Source organism: Fringilla coelebs (genome assembly GCF_963513975.1).
Source record: "Fringilla coelebs genome assembly, chromosome: 17".
NCBI lineage: Eukaryota > Metazoa > Chordata > Aves > Passeriformes > Fringillidae > Fringilla > Fringilla coelebs.
The window spans coordinates 2,601,090-2,620,868 of record NC_140043.1 but is presented as its reverse complement, the minus strand read 5'-3'; the positions used below and the strand labels follow the sequence as shown (position 1 = coordinate 2,620,868).

The 19,779-nt window shown below is 53.5% G+C and overlaps 1 protein-coding gene across 5 annotated transcripts in view; it reads left to right on the top strand.

Annotated features, from left to right (window-relative positions):
- OSBP2 (oxysterol binding protein 2) overlaps positions 1 to 19,779 on the top strand; it is a 96,006-nt gene that overhangs the window by 24,639 nt on the left and 51,588 nt on the right. For all 5 annotated transcript variants that reach the window (XM_084217457.1, XM_084217456.1, XM_084217455.1 and 2 more), the window contains one exon: positions 1,143 to 1,351. In XM_084217457.1, coding sequence (XP_084073583.1) covers positions 1,143 to 1,351 — 209 coding nt within the window. The remainder of the gene's footprint in view (positions 1 to 1,142; positions 1,352 to 19,779) is intronic.

The following is a 19,779-nucleotide window of genomic DNA, read 5'->3' as shown; positions in this document are numbered from 1 at the left end:
CCCTGGAGCACAGCCCGACCCCCCCGGCTGTCCCCTCCTGTCAGGAGCTGTGCAGAGCCACAAGGTCCCCCCTGAGCCTCCTTTGCTCCAGGCTGAGCCCCTTCCCAGCTCCCTCAGCCTCTCCTGGGGCTCCAGCCCCTTCCCAGCTCTGTCCCCTTCCCTGGACACGCTCCAGCCCCTCCAGGTCTCTCCTGTCAGGAGGCTCCCAGAGCTGCCCCAGCACTGGGGGTGCCCCAGCAGTGCCAGCTCAGGGCATGGGCACTGCCCTGCTCCTGCTGCACCCCAGGGCTGGCACATAGGAGGTCTGAGCACACTTGGACAAAAACAATGATGGAAGGGAGAGGGTATAAAGAGCCACAGAGTGCTGGATTCTGGAGGTGGGACAGCTGGGAGAAGGGAAAAAAGCAGCAGTGGAAATGAGATGAGAAATCCAGTGTTGTGTAGTTGGAACTTTGCTTTTAGAGCAGCCAGAAGCAGTGGATATGGTGGGATGTGAATGTGTAAGGAATGATGGGGTGTTGCTCCTCCAAGGGAACAAGCTCCATCTAAACACCTCAGCCTGTCCTTGTTCCTCTGTCTGAGGGCGTTTTCTATAGGATGCTGTGAAGATCCCCCGATGCAGGGAAGAATGATGTGCAGAACTCTCTGATATCAGAAGGCTAATTAATTACTTTATTACACTATAACTATATTACACTAACAAGAACTACCACTAACTAACTAACTAGAAAACCTGTGACTCTGCATGAGAGTCCTGACACACACACACGGGGATCCAGTTGGTCAATGAATCCAAAACACCATCACCAGAATCCAATCCAGCAATCACCTCGGGGAAACAATCTCCAGAACACCTTCCACATGGGCACAAACACAGGAGCAACAAATGAGATAAGAATTGTTTTGCTCATTCTTTTCTCTGCTTCTCTCACAGCTTCTCTCAGGAGAGTCCTGAGAAAGCTAAATCTCTGTTCAGAGGACATGTGAATGCCACACCTTTTCCAGCTTTAGCGGATTGCATGTGAGTGCTGCCAGCTGGAGATGTCTCCACAGGTCTGTGCCGTGCAGGAGGGTGCCTTGGAGGTGTTTTGGGGTCGGGTACAGCAGCACTGACCCTTCCTTGTCCCTCTGTTCCCGTGCAGGACGCAGGCAGAGATGGCCCACACGTGCCGGGGCACCATCAACCTGTCCACGGCCCACATCGACACGGAGGACTCGTGCAACATCGTGCTGTCCAACGGGGGCAGGACCTACCACCTGAAGGCCAACTCCGAGGTGGAGAGGCAGCGCTGGGTCACGGCCCTGGAGCTGGCCAAGGCCAAGGCCATCCGCATGCGGAACAACCAGTCAGGTACGGGGGTCTAACCAGGCGGGAACGGGGGTCTAACCAGGCGGGGAAGGGGGTTTAACCAGTCAGGTACGGGGGTTTAACCAGTTGGGCGTGGGGGTTTAACAAGTCGGGTGCAGGGGTTTAACCAGTCAGGCACGGGGGTTTAACCAGTTGGGCGTGGGGGTTTAACAAGTCGGGTGCAGGGGTTTAACCAGGCAGGGAAGGGGGTTTAACCAGTCAGGGAAGGGGGTCTAACCAGGCGGGGAAGGGGGTTTAACCAGGTGGGGAAGGGGGTTTAACCAGGTGGGGAAGGGGGTTTAACCAGGCGGGGAAGGGGGTTTAACCAGTCGGGGAAGGGGGTTTAACCAGGCGGGGAAGGGGGTTTAACCAGGCGGGGAAGGGGGTTTAACCAGGTGGGGAAGGGCGTTTAACCAGTCAGGTACGGGGGTTTAACCAGTTGGGCGTGGGGGTTTAACAGGTCGGGTGCAGGGGTTTAACCAGTTGGGCGCGGGGGTTTAACCAGTCAGGCACGGGGGTTTAACCAGTTGGGCGCAGGGGTTTAACCAGTCAGGTACGGGCGTTTAACCAGTCGGGGAAGGGGGTTTAACCAGTCGGGGAAGGGGGTTTAACCAGTCGGGGAAGGGGGTTTAACCAGTCAGGGAAGGGGGTTTAACCAGTCAGGGAAGGGGTTTAACCAGTCAGGGAAGGGGGTTTAACCAGTCGGGGAAGGGGGTTTAACCAGTCAGGGAAGGGGTTTAACCAGTCAGGGAAGGGGGTTTAACCAGGTGGGGAAGGGGGTTTAACCAGTCAGGGAAGGGGGTCTAAGCAGTCAGGGAAGGGGGTTTAACCAGGCGGGTACGGGGGTTTAACCAGTCAGGTACGGGGGTTTAACCAGTCAGGTATGGGCGTTTAACCAGGCGGGGAAGGGGGTCTAACCAGGCGGGGAAGGGGTTTAACCAGTCAGGTACGGGGGTTTAACCGGTCGGGGAAGGGGGTTTAACCAGTCAGGGAAGGGGGTTTAACCAGTCAGGGAAGGGGGTTTAACCAGGCGGGTACGGGGGTTTAACCAGGCGGGTACGGGGGTTTAACCAGGCGGGGAAGGGGGTTTAACCAGTCAGGTACGGGCGTTTAACCGGTTGGGGAAGGGGGTTTAACCGGTCGGGGAAGGGGGTTTAACCGGTTGGGCACAGGGGGTTTAACCAGTCAGGGAAGGGGGTTTAACCAGTCAGGCGTGGGGGTTTAACCAGTCAGGGAAGGGGACTGGCACCCCGGGCAGCCAGAGCCCTCCAGCTCTGTGGGAGCACTGGGGGTGGGACGGTGGGGATGGACAGACACGAGAGATCTGTGAGGCCAGGTGGTGGAACTTGGGGTTTATGGCAAAGGGCCTGGGTGCAGGGCCCTGCTGGGAGCTGCCAGGCACAGCTCGGAGCAGGCCCCAGAGAGGGAGAGAGATGTAAAGAGAGAGAAGGCAAGAGCGGGGTAAAGAGGATGGGAGAGCGAGGAAGAGTAATGAGGGTAAGAGAGCGAGGTTCCCTTACAGTACAATAAATCTTCTTCTGTGTTGAATATTCTAATGCTCACTAACCAATGTAATACAAGATACAAATCCTACAGCATTTACATACAGCCTGTGAGAATCATTACATTGCCACACTGTGTCACATTTTAAACCCTAAAACTCCTCTTTGGGCCCCTTCTGCCAAGCTAGTGGGTTCTGCTCTGCCCCTTGGAGCTGTCTGCAAGCAGAGGGTGTTGTTCCATCCAAAGGGGATTACCTTCAGCTGGCCATGCCATTGTTTTCCATTTGTTCAGTAGCTAAGGGATCTCAAAGCTTGCTTTCATTTCAATCTCGCTTATAGTTTCCATATTCTCAAAATCTTTTGCCAGGCAATCATATTTATAAGGCTTTCCTGTTTCATCTTCTCCACCACAGCTCCTGCTGCTCTTCTTACACAGCTCTTCTGAGCTGGTTAAATGGTGCAGAACCCACCGAGGGAGGGTTTCATGCACAGCTGGGGGTTGCTCATGGTCTCCCAGGGACACAAAGGGTTGGACACAGCCCTGCTGCACCTCAGCTGCCTGCCAGCTCTGAGCAGGTCTTTAGAGGTGTGGGAATGGCTGGGAACTGTGGACAGCCAGTAACAATGAGCTAATGATGCTGCTTCTGGAAGGCAGAATGAGGTGTCTTTGTCCTGGAGACTTTGTGCTGGGAATGCTGTAAAGGCTCTGCTCAGAGGGCTGAGCACCACAAGGGTGGTGTTCCATAGCTTGGGGAGGTTTGCTGGATGAGTGACACAGATATTTAGTTGAACTGTTTCTGTGTGCATCTCTGCTTCTGCCCCTTTGTTGTGGTGGTTATTGGAGTAGGTTTGGGACAGTTACACTTTGTAAAGCTGTCAGAGCTGCCTGGTGCACAGCTCCTCCCCAGGGTGACATTGCTCTGCTCTGTAATGGGTCAGTTAGGCTTGGCAAACAGAATATTTTAGAAATATGTCAATGATTCTATTAGTCTGTATTTCAGTGTCTATAATTCTTCTGGGATTAACATTGGGTTTTCTTCTACAAGCAATCACACCTTCACACTGCAGTAAACAAACTTCAGAAATGGGAAAGAGAAGGCTCCAGGGAGACCTTAAAGCACCTTCCAGTGCCTAAAGGAGCTCCAAGAGAGATGGAGAGGGACATGGGACTCAGGGAATGACATCCCACTGCCAGAGGGCAGGGATGGATGGGATGTTGGGAATGAGGAATTGTTCCCTGGCAGGGTGGGCAGGCCCTGGCACAGGGTGCCCAGAGCAGCTGTGGCTGCCCCTGGATCCCTGGCAGTGCCCAAGGCCAGGCTGGGCACTGGGGCTGGGAGCAGCCTGGGACAGTGGAAAATGTCCCTGCCCATGGCAGGGAGGATGGACTACATGGTATTTAAAGCCCCAGCCCAAACCATTCTGTGATTTTAAGTGCTGTGAACTTTCTGTCCCTTAAAATTCCAGCTCTGGAATATTCAAATACTGACAGAGAGCCCAGCTGATCCAGGAGAAGGGGGAAGTTTCTGGGCACTCTAGTTTAGGGTGGGACACTGCACAGGCTGCACTGAGCTGGCTCTGGGGGCTGTGAGTCCTTCAGCTGGGTGGGTGTGTGGAGATGGACCTCCTGGACAGGAGGGTGTGGGAAAGGATCTCCTGGAGAGGGGGTGTGGGAAAGGATCTCCTGGAGAGGAAGATGTGGGAAAGGATCTCCTGGAGAGGGGGTGTGGGAAAGGATCTCCTGGAGAAGAGGGTGTGGGAAAGGATCTCCAGGAGAGGAGGGTGTGTGGGAAAGGATCTCCTGGAAAGGAGGGGGTGTCCAAAAGGATCTCCTGGAGAGGAGGGTGTGGGAAAGGATCTCCTGGAGAGGAGGGTGTGGGAAAGGATCTCCTGGAGAGGTGGTGGGTGTGTGGGAAAGGATCTCCTGGAGGTGGGGTGTGTTCTTTACCTTCCCTTTGGGAGCCTGGGGCTGTGGCAGTGCTGGGTCAGGGTGGGGCGGTCCCAGGGCTGTCAGCCACGCTGCATCCTGAGTCAGGCACGGCTATTTTGGTTTGTGTCTGCCCATAAAAATAGCAAAAGCAGAGGCTGGCTGTGCTGGGGCTGAGGCCCTGCTGAGCTCTGGGCTGAGGGCAGTGCTGTGGATGTGGCTGTGCTGCCCCAGGCTCTGCTGACTCAGCTGTGATCCAGGCCACAGAGCTCATGGAACAGAAAATCCACAGCAGACTCCTGCTTTTCCAGGCTTTCCTGATCTGATCAAGGGGATAAGACACTCTGTAAATGGGTGCTGAATCCTGAGCACATCAGTGAATTACTTCATGCCTTAATGTTCACCTGGCTCATGGTTTGTGCCAATTTGAGATCTTTTAATTATAGTAAAGAGTGACTGTGGGTTTGGCTTGAATCAAAATAGAATTCCTGATGTTGTGTCCCTATGAGCACTGGGGTGGATGTTTACAAGGAAAGGGAAGAGGTTCTGGATTTGCTGTAGAAGTCCCCAGTCCTTTAAGTCTGCTCATGTGCAAATTGTCTGAGTTGCCTCCTGAGGGATCCCCAAAAGCTGTGTGTTCCCCAAGGGCTGCTCTGCAGAGCCCAGCTGGGCTCCAGTCAGTGCAAAGGGTGGTGAGCAGCTGGAGGGATTTGTGTCCTCAAGGAGGAGCATCCATGCCTCTGGGAGGGCACCAGGTAGGGAGAGGATGGCAGAGGGGACAGGTAGGGTGGGCAGAGGAGCAGGTTTGTGTCTGATGCTGTCTGTCCTTCTGGGAAGGGACACAAAAACATCCTTGTGGCCCTCTGTGCCCATGGGCACTGCCTGCTGCCCTGCCTGCTTCAGAGGCCATGGCATCACCACCCTGCCAGGGAACAATTCCTGCCCAGTCTCCCATCCATCCCTGCCCTCTGGCAGTGGGAGCCATTCCCTGTGTCCTGTCCCTCCATCCCTTGTCCCCAGTCCCTCTCCAGCTCTCCTGGAGCCCCTTCAGGCCCTGCAAGGGGCTCTGAGCTCTCCCTGGAGCCTTCTCCTCTCCAGGTGAGCACCCCCAGCTCTCCCAGCCTGGCTCCAGCCCTTGGAGCATCTCTGGTGCCTCCTCTGGACTCTCTCCAGCAGCTCCAGGTCCTTCCTGTGCTGGGCCCAGGGCTGGGCCAGCTCTGCAGGTGGGGCAGAGGGACAGAATCCCCCCTTCCCTGCTGCCCATGCTGGGGCTCAGACCAACCTTGGGGGTTTCAGGGCTGGGTCAGGTGCAGCCCTCACCCAGTAGCACCCCAAATCCTCCTGCCAGGGCTGCTCTCCAGGAGTTCATCTCCCAGTCCATGCTCATGGCTGGGATTGCCCTGAGCTGGGTGCAGGACCTGGCACCTGGACTTGTTGAACCCTGTGAGGTTCTCCTGGGCTCTTTCCAGCTTCCCACCCCCTGGATGTCCCCACCCTTCTGTTGTGTCAGCTGCTCTGCTCACCCCCAGAATCACCCCCAGAGCTGCTGGAGCCTGGGCTGGGATTCCATTCACTGTTTCTGCAGCAGTCAGTGATCCCTCAGTGCTGCCAGGGTGTTTGAGATTTGATGGGAAATTTGATGGGTAGCAGAGGACTGGCAAGTTGCTGCCCTTATTTTGACTGCTGGGTCACCTTTTTGGGGTGGATGAAAAGGGTCTTTCCCCCAGGAGTTCTCCTGAGCTGAACAGCTGTGGAAGTGTTTTTAACTCTGTTTTTAACTTGGCTGCTGGCTGGAGCTGTGCACCCACAGGGGCCATTTCACAGGAGTGCTTTTCATGTCTGTTTTTAACAGCAAAACCTGTCCCCAAACCAAGTATGGGATGGGAGACTTTGCTGTTCTGTGCAGGGGGGAGCTCTGGTTTCCCCTCTGCCCACTGTGGAGTCAGGAGGATTTTGGTAAGGAGCTGTGAGCTGGGACATTGGTGCTGGGTGATGTGACCTGAGCTCCTCATCCTCATCCTGCTGCCCTGGGGGAACCTGCCCAGGGATGAACCTGCCCAGGGAAAAACCTGCCCAGGGATGAACCTGCCCAGGGAGAAACCTGCTCAGGGATTAGTGGCAGAAAGTGAGAGTGGAGCTGAGCTGCTGGCTTAGCTCTCTCCTCAGTTGCCACCTGTGCTTAATTCCTCTAAAACACATGTAGAGTGTGACAGGGGGACAGGACAGTTCCAGACCAAGCTCAGCTCAGCCAAATGTGGCATTCTTCTTTCTAGGTGGGATTGCAAAGTGTTGGTAAAGTTGTATTAAACTCTTTGTCCTCATTCATCACCTGCTTTTATCAGTACTGGCTGTGGCCCTATGCTGTTACCTGGCCCGAAAATCACATTTCTGTACTCACCCTCTGTATTTGGTGACTGTGGCTGGTGGATTTTCTTTAAACAAATACAAAAGCAGATAGAAAACTATCCTTTCTTTTTAGAGCAGTATCATGACATCCAGGAATTTGATGAGTGCTGAATATATGATTGTTTTCTTGGCTCTGTAATAAGGGAAGAGTGGAATTCTGTTCCTGGTACTTTAAACACTAGGAAAACCCCCCAAAATGGGCTTGGGCTGGTGGGAGAGGGAGTTGGTGACTCCTTTTGGTTCCCTGCTCAGGGATCCCCAGCAGCAGAGAGGGTGAAAGCTGTGTTGTGATTCCAGTGATCACCTGATGAGGAGCAGGTTCTGGCCTGACAGAAAGGGATTTTGGTGTTCACCATGAACACCAAAATCCAGGAGTTCACTGGACAGGTCAGTGCTGGTGTCTGTGCCAAGAAGAACTCACCTGCCAGCCACTTTCAGAGGTGTCTGGTTCCTTTGGCTGAGTGCAGAAAAACTGGGAATTGATAATCAGAGTGGAAAAGAGGGAATGCAGGTTTGCTGTGTGTGCTGCTGGGATCTCTTCCCTGGAGATGCCCTGCCAATGACTCACAGAGTTTTCAGCAGAACTTGAAAAGAAAACCCAAACAACCAGACAGGCACAAGATTAACCAGAGAGATAAAATCTCCTCTGACAAGGGAAGGAGGGTGATAGAAAGTAAATTTTTCATGTGGGAGGCCAGCTGAAGGGGCCACATGGATGATGGCCAATGGTACAGGAAATGTGCTGGAGCCCCAGGAGAGGCTGAGGGAGCTGGGAAGGGGCTCAGCCTGGAGCAAAGGAGGCTCAGGGGGGCTCTTGTGGCTCTGCACAGCTCCTGACAGGAGGGGACAGCCGGGGGGGTCGGGCTGTGCTCCAGGGAACAGGGACAGGAGGAGAGGGAACGGCCTCAGGCTGGGCCAGGGCAGGGATATTGGGACAATTTCTTCCTGGAAGGGGTTTTCCAGCCCTGGCACAGCTGCCCAGGGCAGTGCTGGAGTCCCTGTCCCTGCAGGGATTGAACAGCTGTGTGCATGTGGCACTTGGGGACATGGGTTATTGGTGGCCTTGGTAGTGCTGGATTAATGGTTAGACTTGATCCTTAAGGTCTTTTCCAACCTCAACAATTCTGTGACTGTCTGAGTCTAGGAAAAGTTGGGGACAAGTGCTTATAAGAAGAAAAAGGAGGGAATTATCAGCTCATAGGTTTAAATGGAGCAGGAATAATTAATATTTTGTACAGCATCCAATTAAATGGTGGCACTTGCTGCTGGGAGCCAGAAGATCCAGGGGGACTGAACAGATTTGGGCACAATTTCATCCCTTGGGGTACAGGCTGTAACTGGGTGTGTATGGAATGTGACCTGGGGGCTCTGACAGTGAAGGATCAGTGCCCAGAGGAACCAGAGCCTGTGCCCTGTCCCAGTATCCTGTTTCCAAAATACCAGTTGCACTTTGCTTGCTGGGGAAGAGATGGAATTTCCTGGGGTTTTAGGCTGACCTTTTGTGACCATCCTGGGGAGGATTCACTTTGAAACCAACACCCTGGGGTGTGGGTCAGTGATCTGGGACAGTGGGGGTTGATTACTTGGGTTACCTGGTTATCCTTCCTGCATTAATCCATTGTTTTCTTCTTGAAAAACAGGGAGGGATTGCTTTTGGGGGCTTTCTGTGGCCTGCAGGAGGGTGGGAGCTCTGAGCAGAGAGGAGGAATAGTGAAAGAGGGCTGGTGATGCCCTCTGCTCTGGTCCTGGGGTGAATTCCTGTTGCAGGAGAGTGGGAAGGGAAAATCCAGCTCTGGAGAGGGACACTGGAGCCATAGGGATCCCACTGCAGGGCTGGGGTGCAGTTGGGTGGGTGGAACCAAGGGCAGCTCAGGCCAGCAAGGAGTTTCCCTTCAGCATCCCAGATCCAGCCTCTATAGCAGCATTACAAACTAGCCATAATTAATTCTTCCTCAGCTTTCCCTTTAATCACTTCACTGATAATGTCACTCTGTGTTGCTCTGCTCATTTTGGCTGTTTTTTGTCCTTTTTCCAAGGCAGGGGTTTGTTTGCAAAAGCCATTTTGAGTTGGGCCTGTGACACTGCAAAGCATCTGGCACCTTCCCTGTCCCATTCCATGAATTATCCCCTTGTTGCTCCCCCTGGCCTCACAGAAGCTCCTGGCCAGGTGGCCTTGGCTTGTGGCTGTGCTGGGGTTGTGGCAGGACGGGACAATTCCTGTCATTGTTGTCCCAGCTCATGTCTGGCTGTAGCAGTCCAGCCATTCCCTGCTCTTTTGACAGCAGCATTCCCTTTTCCCCTCCTCCCTGTGAGTTTCCCCATCACTGTGAGCTGTTTCCTTGTGCTGCAGGGCTCATGCCTGGCTGTCACCTTGCTCTTCTAATTGTCTTTTTATCCTTGGAGCCTGGATTTTCCCAGGACAGCCAGCTGTTGTTAACTATGCCAGGAGCTGCTGCTGTGGGAAATAGAACTGACAGTGCTGCTGATGGACTTGTTTGCTTGGATTTCCCGTTCCTAATGATTCCTGTCTCCTCTCAGTGCCTTCTGCTCTCACTTGTGTTGCCTCCTGCAGGTGGCAGGATGCTCTGGCTCCCCAGTCTCCTGATGGATTGGGGTGGGTTGGTCCATCTCAGCCAGCCCCGGGGAGCTGCAGCCAGCCCTTCAGCTCCTCCTGCCACAGCCACAGGGATGCTGGAGGGCAGGAAGGGTTTGCAGGGGGATCTGGATAGGCTGGATCCATGGGAACCTGTGCCAGGGAGAGGGATTTTGGACAAAGGCCTTTGGAGTGACAGTTTAGGTGGAATACTGGGAAGAAATTGGTGTGCTGAGGCCCTGGCACAGGGTGCCCAGAGAAACTGTGGCTGCCCCTGGATCCCTGGCAGTGTCCAAGGCCAGGCTGGACAGAGCTTGGAGCAGCCTGGGATAGTGGAAGGTGTCCCTGGCCATGGCAGGGAGTGGGAATGGATGGGCTTTAAGGTCTCTTCCCACCCCAGACCAGTGAAGAGCTCTCTTATCTGCACAGCCTCCAACTGCTCCCTTCTCCTGGCTGCTGCCTGGTGCTGCAAACACGAGGAGGATGGGAGGAATCTTTGGATTTTTCTATTTCACAAGCCAGGAACCACTTCCCTCCCCTCCCTCCTCCGCCTTGTTATTTTTCTAATCTGTTTTTAATTCCCTTGCTGCTGTTTTCCCCTTCACTTGCATGTGGGGATGGAGCAGCCCCAGGACTGAGCTCTCCCCTGATCCCAGGTACCACAGCACGTTCACTGCTGTTGTTTTGCAGATGTAATCCATGATAATCATTGCCAGCCAAGGAACCCAGAAAACAGTACTTACATAACAGCAGGAATTAAACATTCCAGCAGGGGCTCAGAGCAGCCAGCAGTATTTAGGCCATTCCTGCTGCTCCTGCCTCCTCCCCCAGAGTGAGCACAGGAGCTGTGGCTGCTCCTCAGCTCTGCCTGGTGTCCATGGGCAGTGGAAGCTGGCCCTGCCCATGGCAGGGGCTGGAACAAGATGAGCTTTAAGGTCCTTTCCCACCTAAACTATTCCATGATTCTATGACAGGGCACAGGGAATGGCTCCCAGTGCCAGAGGGCAGGGATGGATGGGAGATTGGGAATGAGGAATTGTTCCCTGGCAGGGTGGGCAGGCCCTGGCACAGGGTGCCCAGAGCAGCTGTGGCTGCCCCTGGATCCCTGGCAGTGCCCAAGGCCAGGCTGGACACTGGAGCAACCTGGGACAGTGGAAAATGTCCCTGCCATGGCAGGGGTGGCACTGGATGAGCTCTGAGTCCCCTTTCCACCCATATTGTTCTGGGATTCTGTCATTCTGAAGTGGGATGGGAATTGATGTCCCTCCTGCTGCTCCAGTGCTGCTGGTACCCAAGGGCAGAGCCACATCCCCCCTGCCTCCCCTGCCCTGTGCCACTGCCCAGGGAATCCTGGTGCTCCCTCCTCTGGGCAGTCACCCCTTCCTTTCACACTCTTGGCAGCTCTTGGAACGTCCATGGGCTCCTGACCTCCCTCAGCAGGGCTGGCACTCCGCCAGGGGCAGTTTCTCAGTGGAGTTTTTCGGGCTCCTGTGTTTTCAGCATTCCAGGTGAGGCTGCAGCAGGAACCCCCTGGAAATAACCACAGGAACGTGACAGAGCAGAGCAGTGCTGGGGGAAGGCTCTGGCAAGGGCTGGCACAGCAGGAGCAGAGCTGGGGTGGGCAGGAGGCTCCGTGCCCACGCCGGAGCTGGGAGAACGCTCCTGCCGGAGGAGGGGGTGGGATGTGCAGCACGAGGATGCTGGGGGAGGTGTACATTGGATACTGGGGAAAATTCCTCCAGGAAAAGGCTGGAGGAGTTCCCATTCCTGGGGGGATTTAGCAGCAGTGGGGAGGTGGCACTTGGGTGTGTGGGTGGCCTTGGCAGTGCTGGGGACAGCTGGACTCGAGGATCTCAGAGGACTTTTCCAAGCTGAGTGATTCCACGGTTCTCTGAGCTCTGCTGGTACACCAGGGTCCACCACAGCTGTGGTGAAGGAAAGGCCCTGTTTTGGATGAGCTGCTGCAGAAGGAGTTTGGTGCAGGAACACTGGGAGGAGAAATCCTTCTGGGTCCTTGCTGAGTCCTGCCTGTGGGAGCTGGGAGGGTGAGCAAAACCCAGGGGCTGAAGTGTCCTGTTGTACACACAGGGCTCAGTTCAGTCCTTGGCAAGTCAGAGAGCAGATTCTTCTCCAGCAAAAATGGGAGGGAGAGGGATAAATTCCTATGGTGAGGATTGTGCTACTGCTGGAGTTGATAAATAGCAGGGAAAAACTGGTTATAAATTGATCAAGTGATAAATACCAGGGCAGAATGGTCTCTGCTGTGCCATGTTTGTAGGTACCACAGATCCATTCTTAATTCCAAAATTGCTGTGGATTGTGTTTCTCCCATGCCCATCTCCTGTGTTTGTTTAAATAGTTTGGTTTTTTTTTTTTCCCTCATTTCTTTATTTATGGCCCTTTCTCCCTGCACCATGGACAAACACTGGGAGTGTGTGGCCTGAGTGAGGGGATTTCCATCATTCCATGTTTTTCAGCTGTTTATAAGTCAGTGTTTCCTTTCTCTCATTCTCAGTGCCTTTTTTGTTGTTGCTTCCACACACCTTTTTGAGGAAAGAATTTCCCAAGGTCACTTGGCAAGGCTGCAAAGCCCAAACCAGTGACCCCTGGGCAGCTGTGCCCACATTTCACCTGAACTCAGGGTTAGTTATTTCCCTTGGGGAATTGCAGGTGATGCTTTGTGACTTCCAGCCAAGGGTGTTGGAACAGCCTTTGCAGGGTCACAGAACCATGAATGAGGTCCCTGGAAGGGACCTCAAAGCTCACCTTGCCCTGCCCCTGCAATGAGCAGGGACACCTTTATCCCAAGAGGGCAGAGATCCCATTCCCAGTGCTCAGCAAGGAGGGACCATCTGCACTGAGTTCATCCCTCAAGTGAAAAGTTCCCAAAGTGACAAACCCAGTCAATGTTAGCAAGTGCAGCAGGGAAGGAACAACAAGGATCATCCTTCCCACTTGTGCACCCACTCAGGAAGGGGGATTTTTAAGATCCCAGGGAATACACAGTGCTTGCCTGGCAGGCAGCCAGGAGAGACTCACCCTTGGTGACAGGATTTGGTGTTTGAGCAAGAAAACACTTTTATGTACTACAAACTTGTTATTTTTCACAACAGGCGAAAAAATGTGGTTTCCCTAAGTACCAGTGACACACCAGGTTTAGCTTGGGAAGACTTTCAAAAATATTTGTGCTAAAAATAATATCAAAACTTTCAAGCACTTCTAGGTGCTGTCTAAAATGGGAGCGTGCATTGTATTTATATGCTGGAAAACTTTATTCCCAAACTAAGATTCACAAGTTTCTGGAAAAATGACACATGAAAGGGGGCTGGACACACAGATAAAGCAAAACTGGGAGAACCAAAGGATGGGAGAACCAAAGGATGGGAATACATGAAGGTAGCCTACAGAAAAGATGGAGAGGGACTGGGGACAAGGGATGGAGGGACAGGACACAGGGAATGGCTCCCAGTGCCAGAGGCAGGGATGGATGGGATGTTGGGAATTGGGAATTGTTCCCTGGGAGGGTGTGGAGAGGCTGGGATGGAATTCCCAGAGCAGCTGTGGCTGCCCCTGGATCCCTGGCAGTTCCCAAGGCCAGGCTGGATGGGGTTGGAGCAGCCTGGGACGGTGGGAGGTGTCCCTGCCATGGCAGGGACAGTTCCAGCACAGGGGTGTGGTGTCCTCATGGAGATGGGGCTGCAGGAAGGGAACAGAGCTGGGTCCTGGCTCACCCTGGCTCTTGAGCCCTGAGCTCTCTCTCAGTGCTGGAACAGACTCTGCTTACTGATTTTTAAGGCAAGTTTCACCTGCAAGTAGTTTTTAATGCCATGTTTAGCAACACAACAGGGATTTCCATACAATTGGGAGCAGCAAGGGGGAGATTCCCAGCTCAGGGAATCAGTTCAGAATCTCACTGTTGCTGTCAGCCATTAAGAATTCCCACGGGTTTTGTTCTTTACCTGGCACAGAAAAAGGCTGTTGGAGGTCAATCAGGTTTGAACTCTGGAAACAATAAGTCCTTGCTAATTAGAAATGAGTCACTGAGTGAAAGCTGATCGTTCAGTGGGTCTGAAGGCATCTCTGGAGGGGTTGGGCTGTTGGGCACTGAGGAGTGAGGGACTGGCAGGAAACCTTGTGGTGTTTGTGTCTAATGAAACCCAACAGCTCCTGCTCCTGGCCACAGAAGGGAAAATGGGATTTGGATTGGTGCTGGGATACAACAGCTCTGTGCAGCCCTGGCAGGGCACAGGGGATCCCTCAGGGTTCTCCCTGCACATGAAGGAATTTGAGTTGGATGTTCATTTGTTACTCAGGTATCAGGGAAGTGCTGGGACTCACAGCTTGAGGGAGCACCTGCAGAGCCATGTGTGCTATCCATCCTCTTGTACTTGGGATATCTGAGCATACTGCAGTCACAGAATCACAGAATCACAGAATTGTGGAGGTTGGGAAAGCCCTCAAAGGGCACCTAAACCCCTCTATTCTCCAACCCTGCCAAGGCCACCACTGTCCCATGTCCCCAGGTGCCACATCCACATGGCTGTTAAATCCCTCCAGGAGTGGGAGCCCCCCCACTGCTCTGGGCACCCTGTGCCAGTGCCTGACCACCCTTTCCATGAAGGAATTTCCCCAAATTCCCCCCTGAGCCTGCCCTGGCCCAGCCTGAGGCCGTTCCCTCTCCTCCTGTCCCTGTTCCCTGGAGCACAGCCCGACCCCCCCGGCTGTCCCCTCCTGTCAGGAGCTGTGCAGAGCCACAAGGTCCCCCCTGAGCCTCCTTTGCTCCAGGCTGAGCCCCTTCCCAGCTCCCTCAGCCTCTCCTGGGGCTCCAGCCCCTTCCCAGCTCCATCCCCTTCCCTGGACACGCTCCAGCCCCTCCAGGTCTCTCCTGTCAGGAGGCTCCCAGAGCTGCCCCAGCACTGGAGGTGCCCCAGCAGTGCCAGCTCAGGGGACGGGCACTGCCCTGCTCCTGCTGCACCCCAGGGCTGCCACAGCCCAGGTATCTTTGACCTCTTGGCCACCTGGGCACACCTGGGCTCACCTGGGCACACCTGGGCTCGTGTCCAGCCGCTGCCCCCATCACCCCAGGGCTTTTCCTGCTCATCACTGCAGGATTGTTCTCTCCCTGCTCCCATCCAGGCCATGCAGCAGGAGCAGGTTGCCCCCTCCTGGCTTCCCCGCACTCCTGGCTGCCCGTGGAGCTCCGTGTGCTTCCAGCTTTCCCAGCTCTTGCATAAGCCCTGTCCCTGCAGAGAGCCCGGATTTGGAGGCACCGAGGTTATTTACTGCCTGTGCTTGACTCTGCAGCTGGCCTTTAATGGATGTCTGGCAAAAGAGGGATTTGCCAGCCAGACCTTGCCTGGACACTCCATTAGGGCAGGAGAGTTGCTTTTCCATGGGGAAGGGCTGCTCATCGTGTCCTCACTCCTCCCGGCATTCCAGCCCCTTCCCCAGCCCCAGGCAGAGCCCCCAGGCTGCTCCCCCTGCCCCGACATTTCCTGCTGGAATTTGCACAGCTGGGCTGTGCTGGCACCTTGTGGTGCCTCTGCTCCTCCTGCAGCGCCTCGGCTCCTCCCAGCGTTGGAATCTGATGTCAGCACAGGCTCCACTGGGGCATTTCCCCAGATCCAGCTGGGAAATTTAGAATTCTTGTGGAGTTTTAGGAGTTTTTAAGCTAAAATTGTCACTCCAGATAGCGAAGATCAACTTGAGGATATAATGCCACTTCTATTTTGCTCAGCTTTTTATTTTATTTGAGGAAATTTTTATTGAGGAAAATCTCTCTTGCCTCCTCTGTTGGCTCCATTGCTGAGGGGTGGGATGGGATTCATGGAATAAATTTGATGCAGTTTCTGGCAGATGAATGATCTGGTGTTGCTGGGAGATGCACGGTCTGGGAGTGTGCTGTGTGTGCCCTGAGGGGATGGATGGTCTCCTCCTGGATCCCCTCATTTTCACTGTTTTTATTTCCCTGTACCTTTCCCTGGCCCCTCATCAGCCTTGGGTGCTCCACACCCTCACTCCTCTTCCCACCTCCTGAGTGTCAGTTGCTCAGCAAGAAGTAGCATCACAATTCCAGCATTTCCCTTGGAAAGAAAGGAGAAAGCTCATCCTGATTTTGCCAGGGAAAGTCAGGGAGCCTTTCCCAGGCACCTTCTGGTGTTCCTGGGAGCCAGGTAACTCTTGATTTTCAGCAGAATGAGCTAAATCCAGGGATAAAGGTGCAATCTGTTGATTTCCAGGGAACTTTTGTACTGATTGCCAAATGTTGAGATGAGTGACTGGGGGTGTGAGTTAAATATTGTCAGGAGGAGGCTGGGGGCAGCTGGCAGAAAAGACACAGAGCTTCTGCTTCTGCTGGGAGGTCTGCTGGGGGTCCTGGCCCTGCTGGGCTGAGGATATTTGGCCTGTCCTGGGACAGCTGTGAGCAGGGATCCAGCTCCAGCCTCCCCCAGGAGGTGCTGGAGGTGGAACACAAAGCTAGCAGGGAGGGCAGAGCCACTTGTGCAAGGATGGATGCAGCAGCAGAGCTGCCTTTTCCCATGGAAAATGACTTCTTGTGGTGCTGTAATAACATCATGTTGGCAGGCCTGCTGCTCCTGGAGATGGATAACCAAGGAGTTTTGACCTCAGTTATTAGATTTGTAGCTTCAACTAAAAGTTTAGCTCTAAGGAGTGTTTCCAATTTAAAATGAGTCTCCTCAGGGAGCAGCTCTCCCTCTGGCAGTAACTCATTCACAAGGAACTCAAATATTCATTTGTAGTTAAAGCTGGGCAGGGGAAGGGAAAACAAAGAGGGCTGAAAGCATGACAAGATGATAAACACCCAATTTGGGATTCTCCCTGAAATGTGCTGGTAGGAGCTTAAACTGCTGCCAGAGCCTCACTGAGGGTGTGGTGGGTGCTGGATTTAGGAGCACAGTGGTGACAGTGGCACACTGGGTTATCCCTCAGCTCCTGACAGGATGGAGGGAGGAAGGGCTGAACCCTTGGATGGTGTAAGGTGCTGACACTGCCTTGGGAGAGGATGAAGGGATACAAAAGCTGTTAATCCTTTTTAAACAGGGTGCTGGGTGCTGCAGGTGGAGGTTTTCCAGCCATGGAGGTTGGTTTATGAGGAGGAAGTTCAGGCTGCACATCAGGAAGAATTCCTTCATGGAAAGCATTGTTAAACACTGGCAGGGGCGGTTTGGAGTCCCTTGGAGTGTCCAAGGAGTGACTAGAGATGGCTCTCAGAGCTCTGGGCTGGGGACAGGGTGGGGATGGGGCCCAGCTGGGACTCCCTGGGCTGGGAGGGCTTTTCCAGCCTCAGGGATCCAGGAGGCTGATGCTCCCAGTGCTGCCAGCTCTGGAGCAGAGGCACTGCCTGCTCCCTGTTCCCAGGAATGGTGCAGGCTGTGCTTGTTCCTGGCAGGATTCCCTGCTGGAGGAGTACAGCTTGTTCAGTGCAGAGCCAGGTGGAGCAGGCAGTGCTGCCATCCCAGGGCACTCACTCACCTGGGTGCTGCTTGGAGAGCATTGCAAAGGGGCTGGGTGGAATTCCTGCAGCCTGCAGGGAGTGATGGACTCTGTGGATTTCTGTCCCTGCTGTGTGACTGGCTCTGAAATCCTCAGCTAAGCCACTTCTCTCTTTTTCAAGGCAAGTGGTCCCTCCCTTCCCTTCTCTGCCCTGGGGAGCCTGACCCAGAGGAGCATTTTCCTGCTCCCTTTCCCTCCTTGCATCTGGTCAGTGCAGAAGAAATATGCTGGAGGGTGAATGTCTGGCTTTAAACAAGGAAAGGAGTAAAAAAAACCTCAAATTGCCTCCAGGTCTCCAGCCCCTGGAATGAACCAAGTTCCTCCAGCAGTCTGGGAGCAGAACTGCTGGAGTGTGATGGAAAACTCACATGTGAGTTCTTCCAGCTGCCTGTTTACACTGAAACAAGGATGTTTTGGTTACTCCACTGATCTCCTTTTTGAGGGTGAATTGTGTAACTGAAGAGTCCAAGAGTTCCATGGCACACAAACCCACCATGGGATTCAGTGTCACCAGGGTGAGGCAGGTGGGGGAGTTTCTTGCACTCCAGCAGCATTTTTGAGAGGAATAAAATAAACGGAGTCAGGAGCAAAGTGTTGAAGAAAAAGCCACTTGTTGGGCAAAGCTGTTGAAGAGCTTTTGGGGAGCTGTTCCTCTGGAGACAGCCTTTGAGGTTGGCCTTGGAGCATGCTGGATTCTGGGCATCCCTGGGTTGAGATTTGCAGCCTGGAGATGAGACTTGAACTGCTCAGGACCTGCAGTGGTGTTTCCTGGTGATATCCAGGGGCTGGAGTTCTTCTCACTCAGGCAGGAAAATCTCCCCAGTATAACTGATAAGTTTTTTCCTTTACTTTTTACTTTGTAAATAATCTTTTCTTTGATTCACACAGGGCAAAAGAGAAGATCTAGTGTTATCTCTTTGCCTAGAGAAGGTTTAAAGTTGAATTGTTTCCTTTTGGAAGTCGTAAAAGTTTTCTGACAGCGTGATTGGCTTTTCCTGGGAGGGAGGAGAGGAGCAGGAAGGGTTGGAGAAGAGGCCCTGGCACAGGCAGCCCAGGGAGTTTGTGGATTCCCCTGCATCCCTGGCAGTGCCCAAAGCCAGGCTGGACAGGGCTGGGAGCACCCTGGGACAGCAGAAAGTGTCCCTGTCCATGGCTGGGGTGGGACTGGGTGAGCTTTAAGGTCCCTTCCCACCCAAACCATGATTCTGTGATATTTCAGACATGTTCACTCCTCTGTGTGTGTGAATTTACATGGGGTGGTTTTGGGCATCATACTTTAAACAGGCAGCAGGAATCTGGGGACTTGAGGGACACCCACCCCTCTAGAAACCACTGAAAAGAATCCAATCTTATTAAAAACCCCAAAAGCAGCAGAGGATGAAGATGTGTTGAGTGTTTTCCAATACAATGAAGCTTTTTGCAGAGGGAAGTGGCCACTTCTCCTTTGTGTCTGCAGGGGGCAGAGACAATCCCTGCAGTTGGAGCAGGGAGATAATTTGAGGGTTGGGAATAACTCTGCTTAAAAACCACAACAATCCCAAAGCAGGAACACCTGGAATCAGCACAGCTGTTAATTAATTTTGGAATAATTTAATTTTGGAATATTTGGGCATTTCTGGAAAGCGTGTTCCAAGGCAATACTGCAAAGAGCATTTCAAGGCAATATTAGATTATATACAGTAAATGACTGTATTTAGTATCTCATAATTAGTGTATTATAAGGTATCTCAGTGCAGGCACAAGTCCTCAGAATTTTTTTTAGGTGGTTTTATCACCATAAGATTTGAAGCAAGGACTTGAAATTGGACAAGGAATGTCCGTGTCACTCTTGACATGCAGCTCTGCCCTGATGTACTCCAGAAAAAAGAAAGAAGGAGCTCCCAAAAGGGGCTGGGTTTGGGCTTTTCCACTGGAAACTTGTAAAAAGTGAAATTTCCCAAGTTTCTGTTTCTTCTGAGCCTGTTCTTCATGTGCTGGGGCAGCGCAGCTGCTGTGGGTGAGGTGAGGAGAGGGAGGAGGAGGAAGAGAAGGAGGAGGAGGAGGAGGCACTCCCAGCCCTGAGCACGGGGAATGAGAGCTGCGGAGAGGGGAAGGGAAGAAATGAGGATATGGAGCCTGCGGAGAGCAGCCCGGGGCAAGGCTGGCCCGGGCTCGGAGCCCTCCGGGGCTGCTCCTGCACCTCCTGTGCCTGTCCCTGTCCCTGCAGCCCCTCCCGAGCGCTGGATGAGGAAGAGGTGCTGTGGCAAACGCAGTATGTAATGCCCTAAACCCGGCCTGGGGAGGCAGGAGGGGGCTGAGCTTTCTGGGTGGGGTATGCAGTGGGTTTGGAGGTGTTTGGGAGAGCCCCTGGGCTTGCTCAGACACCTGAATTTTTGATTATAAATTAATAAAGTGATGGGGTCCCTGTGTGGGGCAGCCCTTCATCCCACCCTGCCCCATGTCAGGCTGGAGCAGCCCCATGGGGCTGGAATAAAAGGGGGTTTAAGGT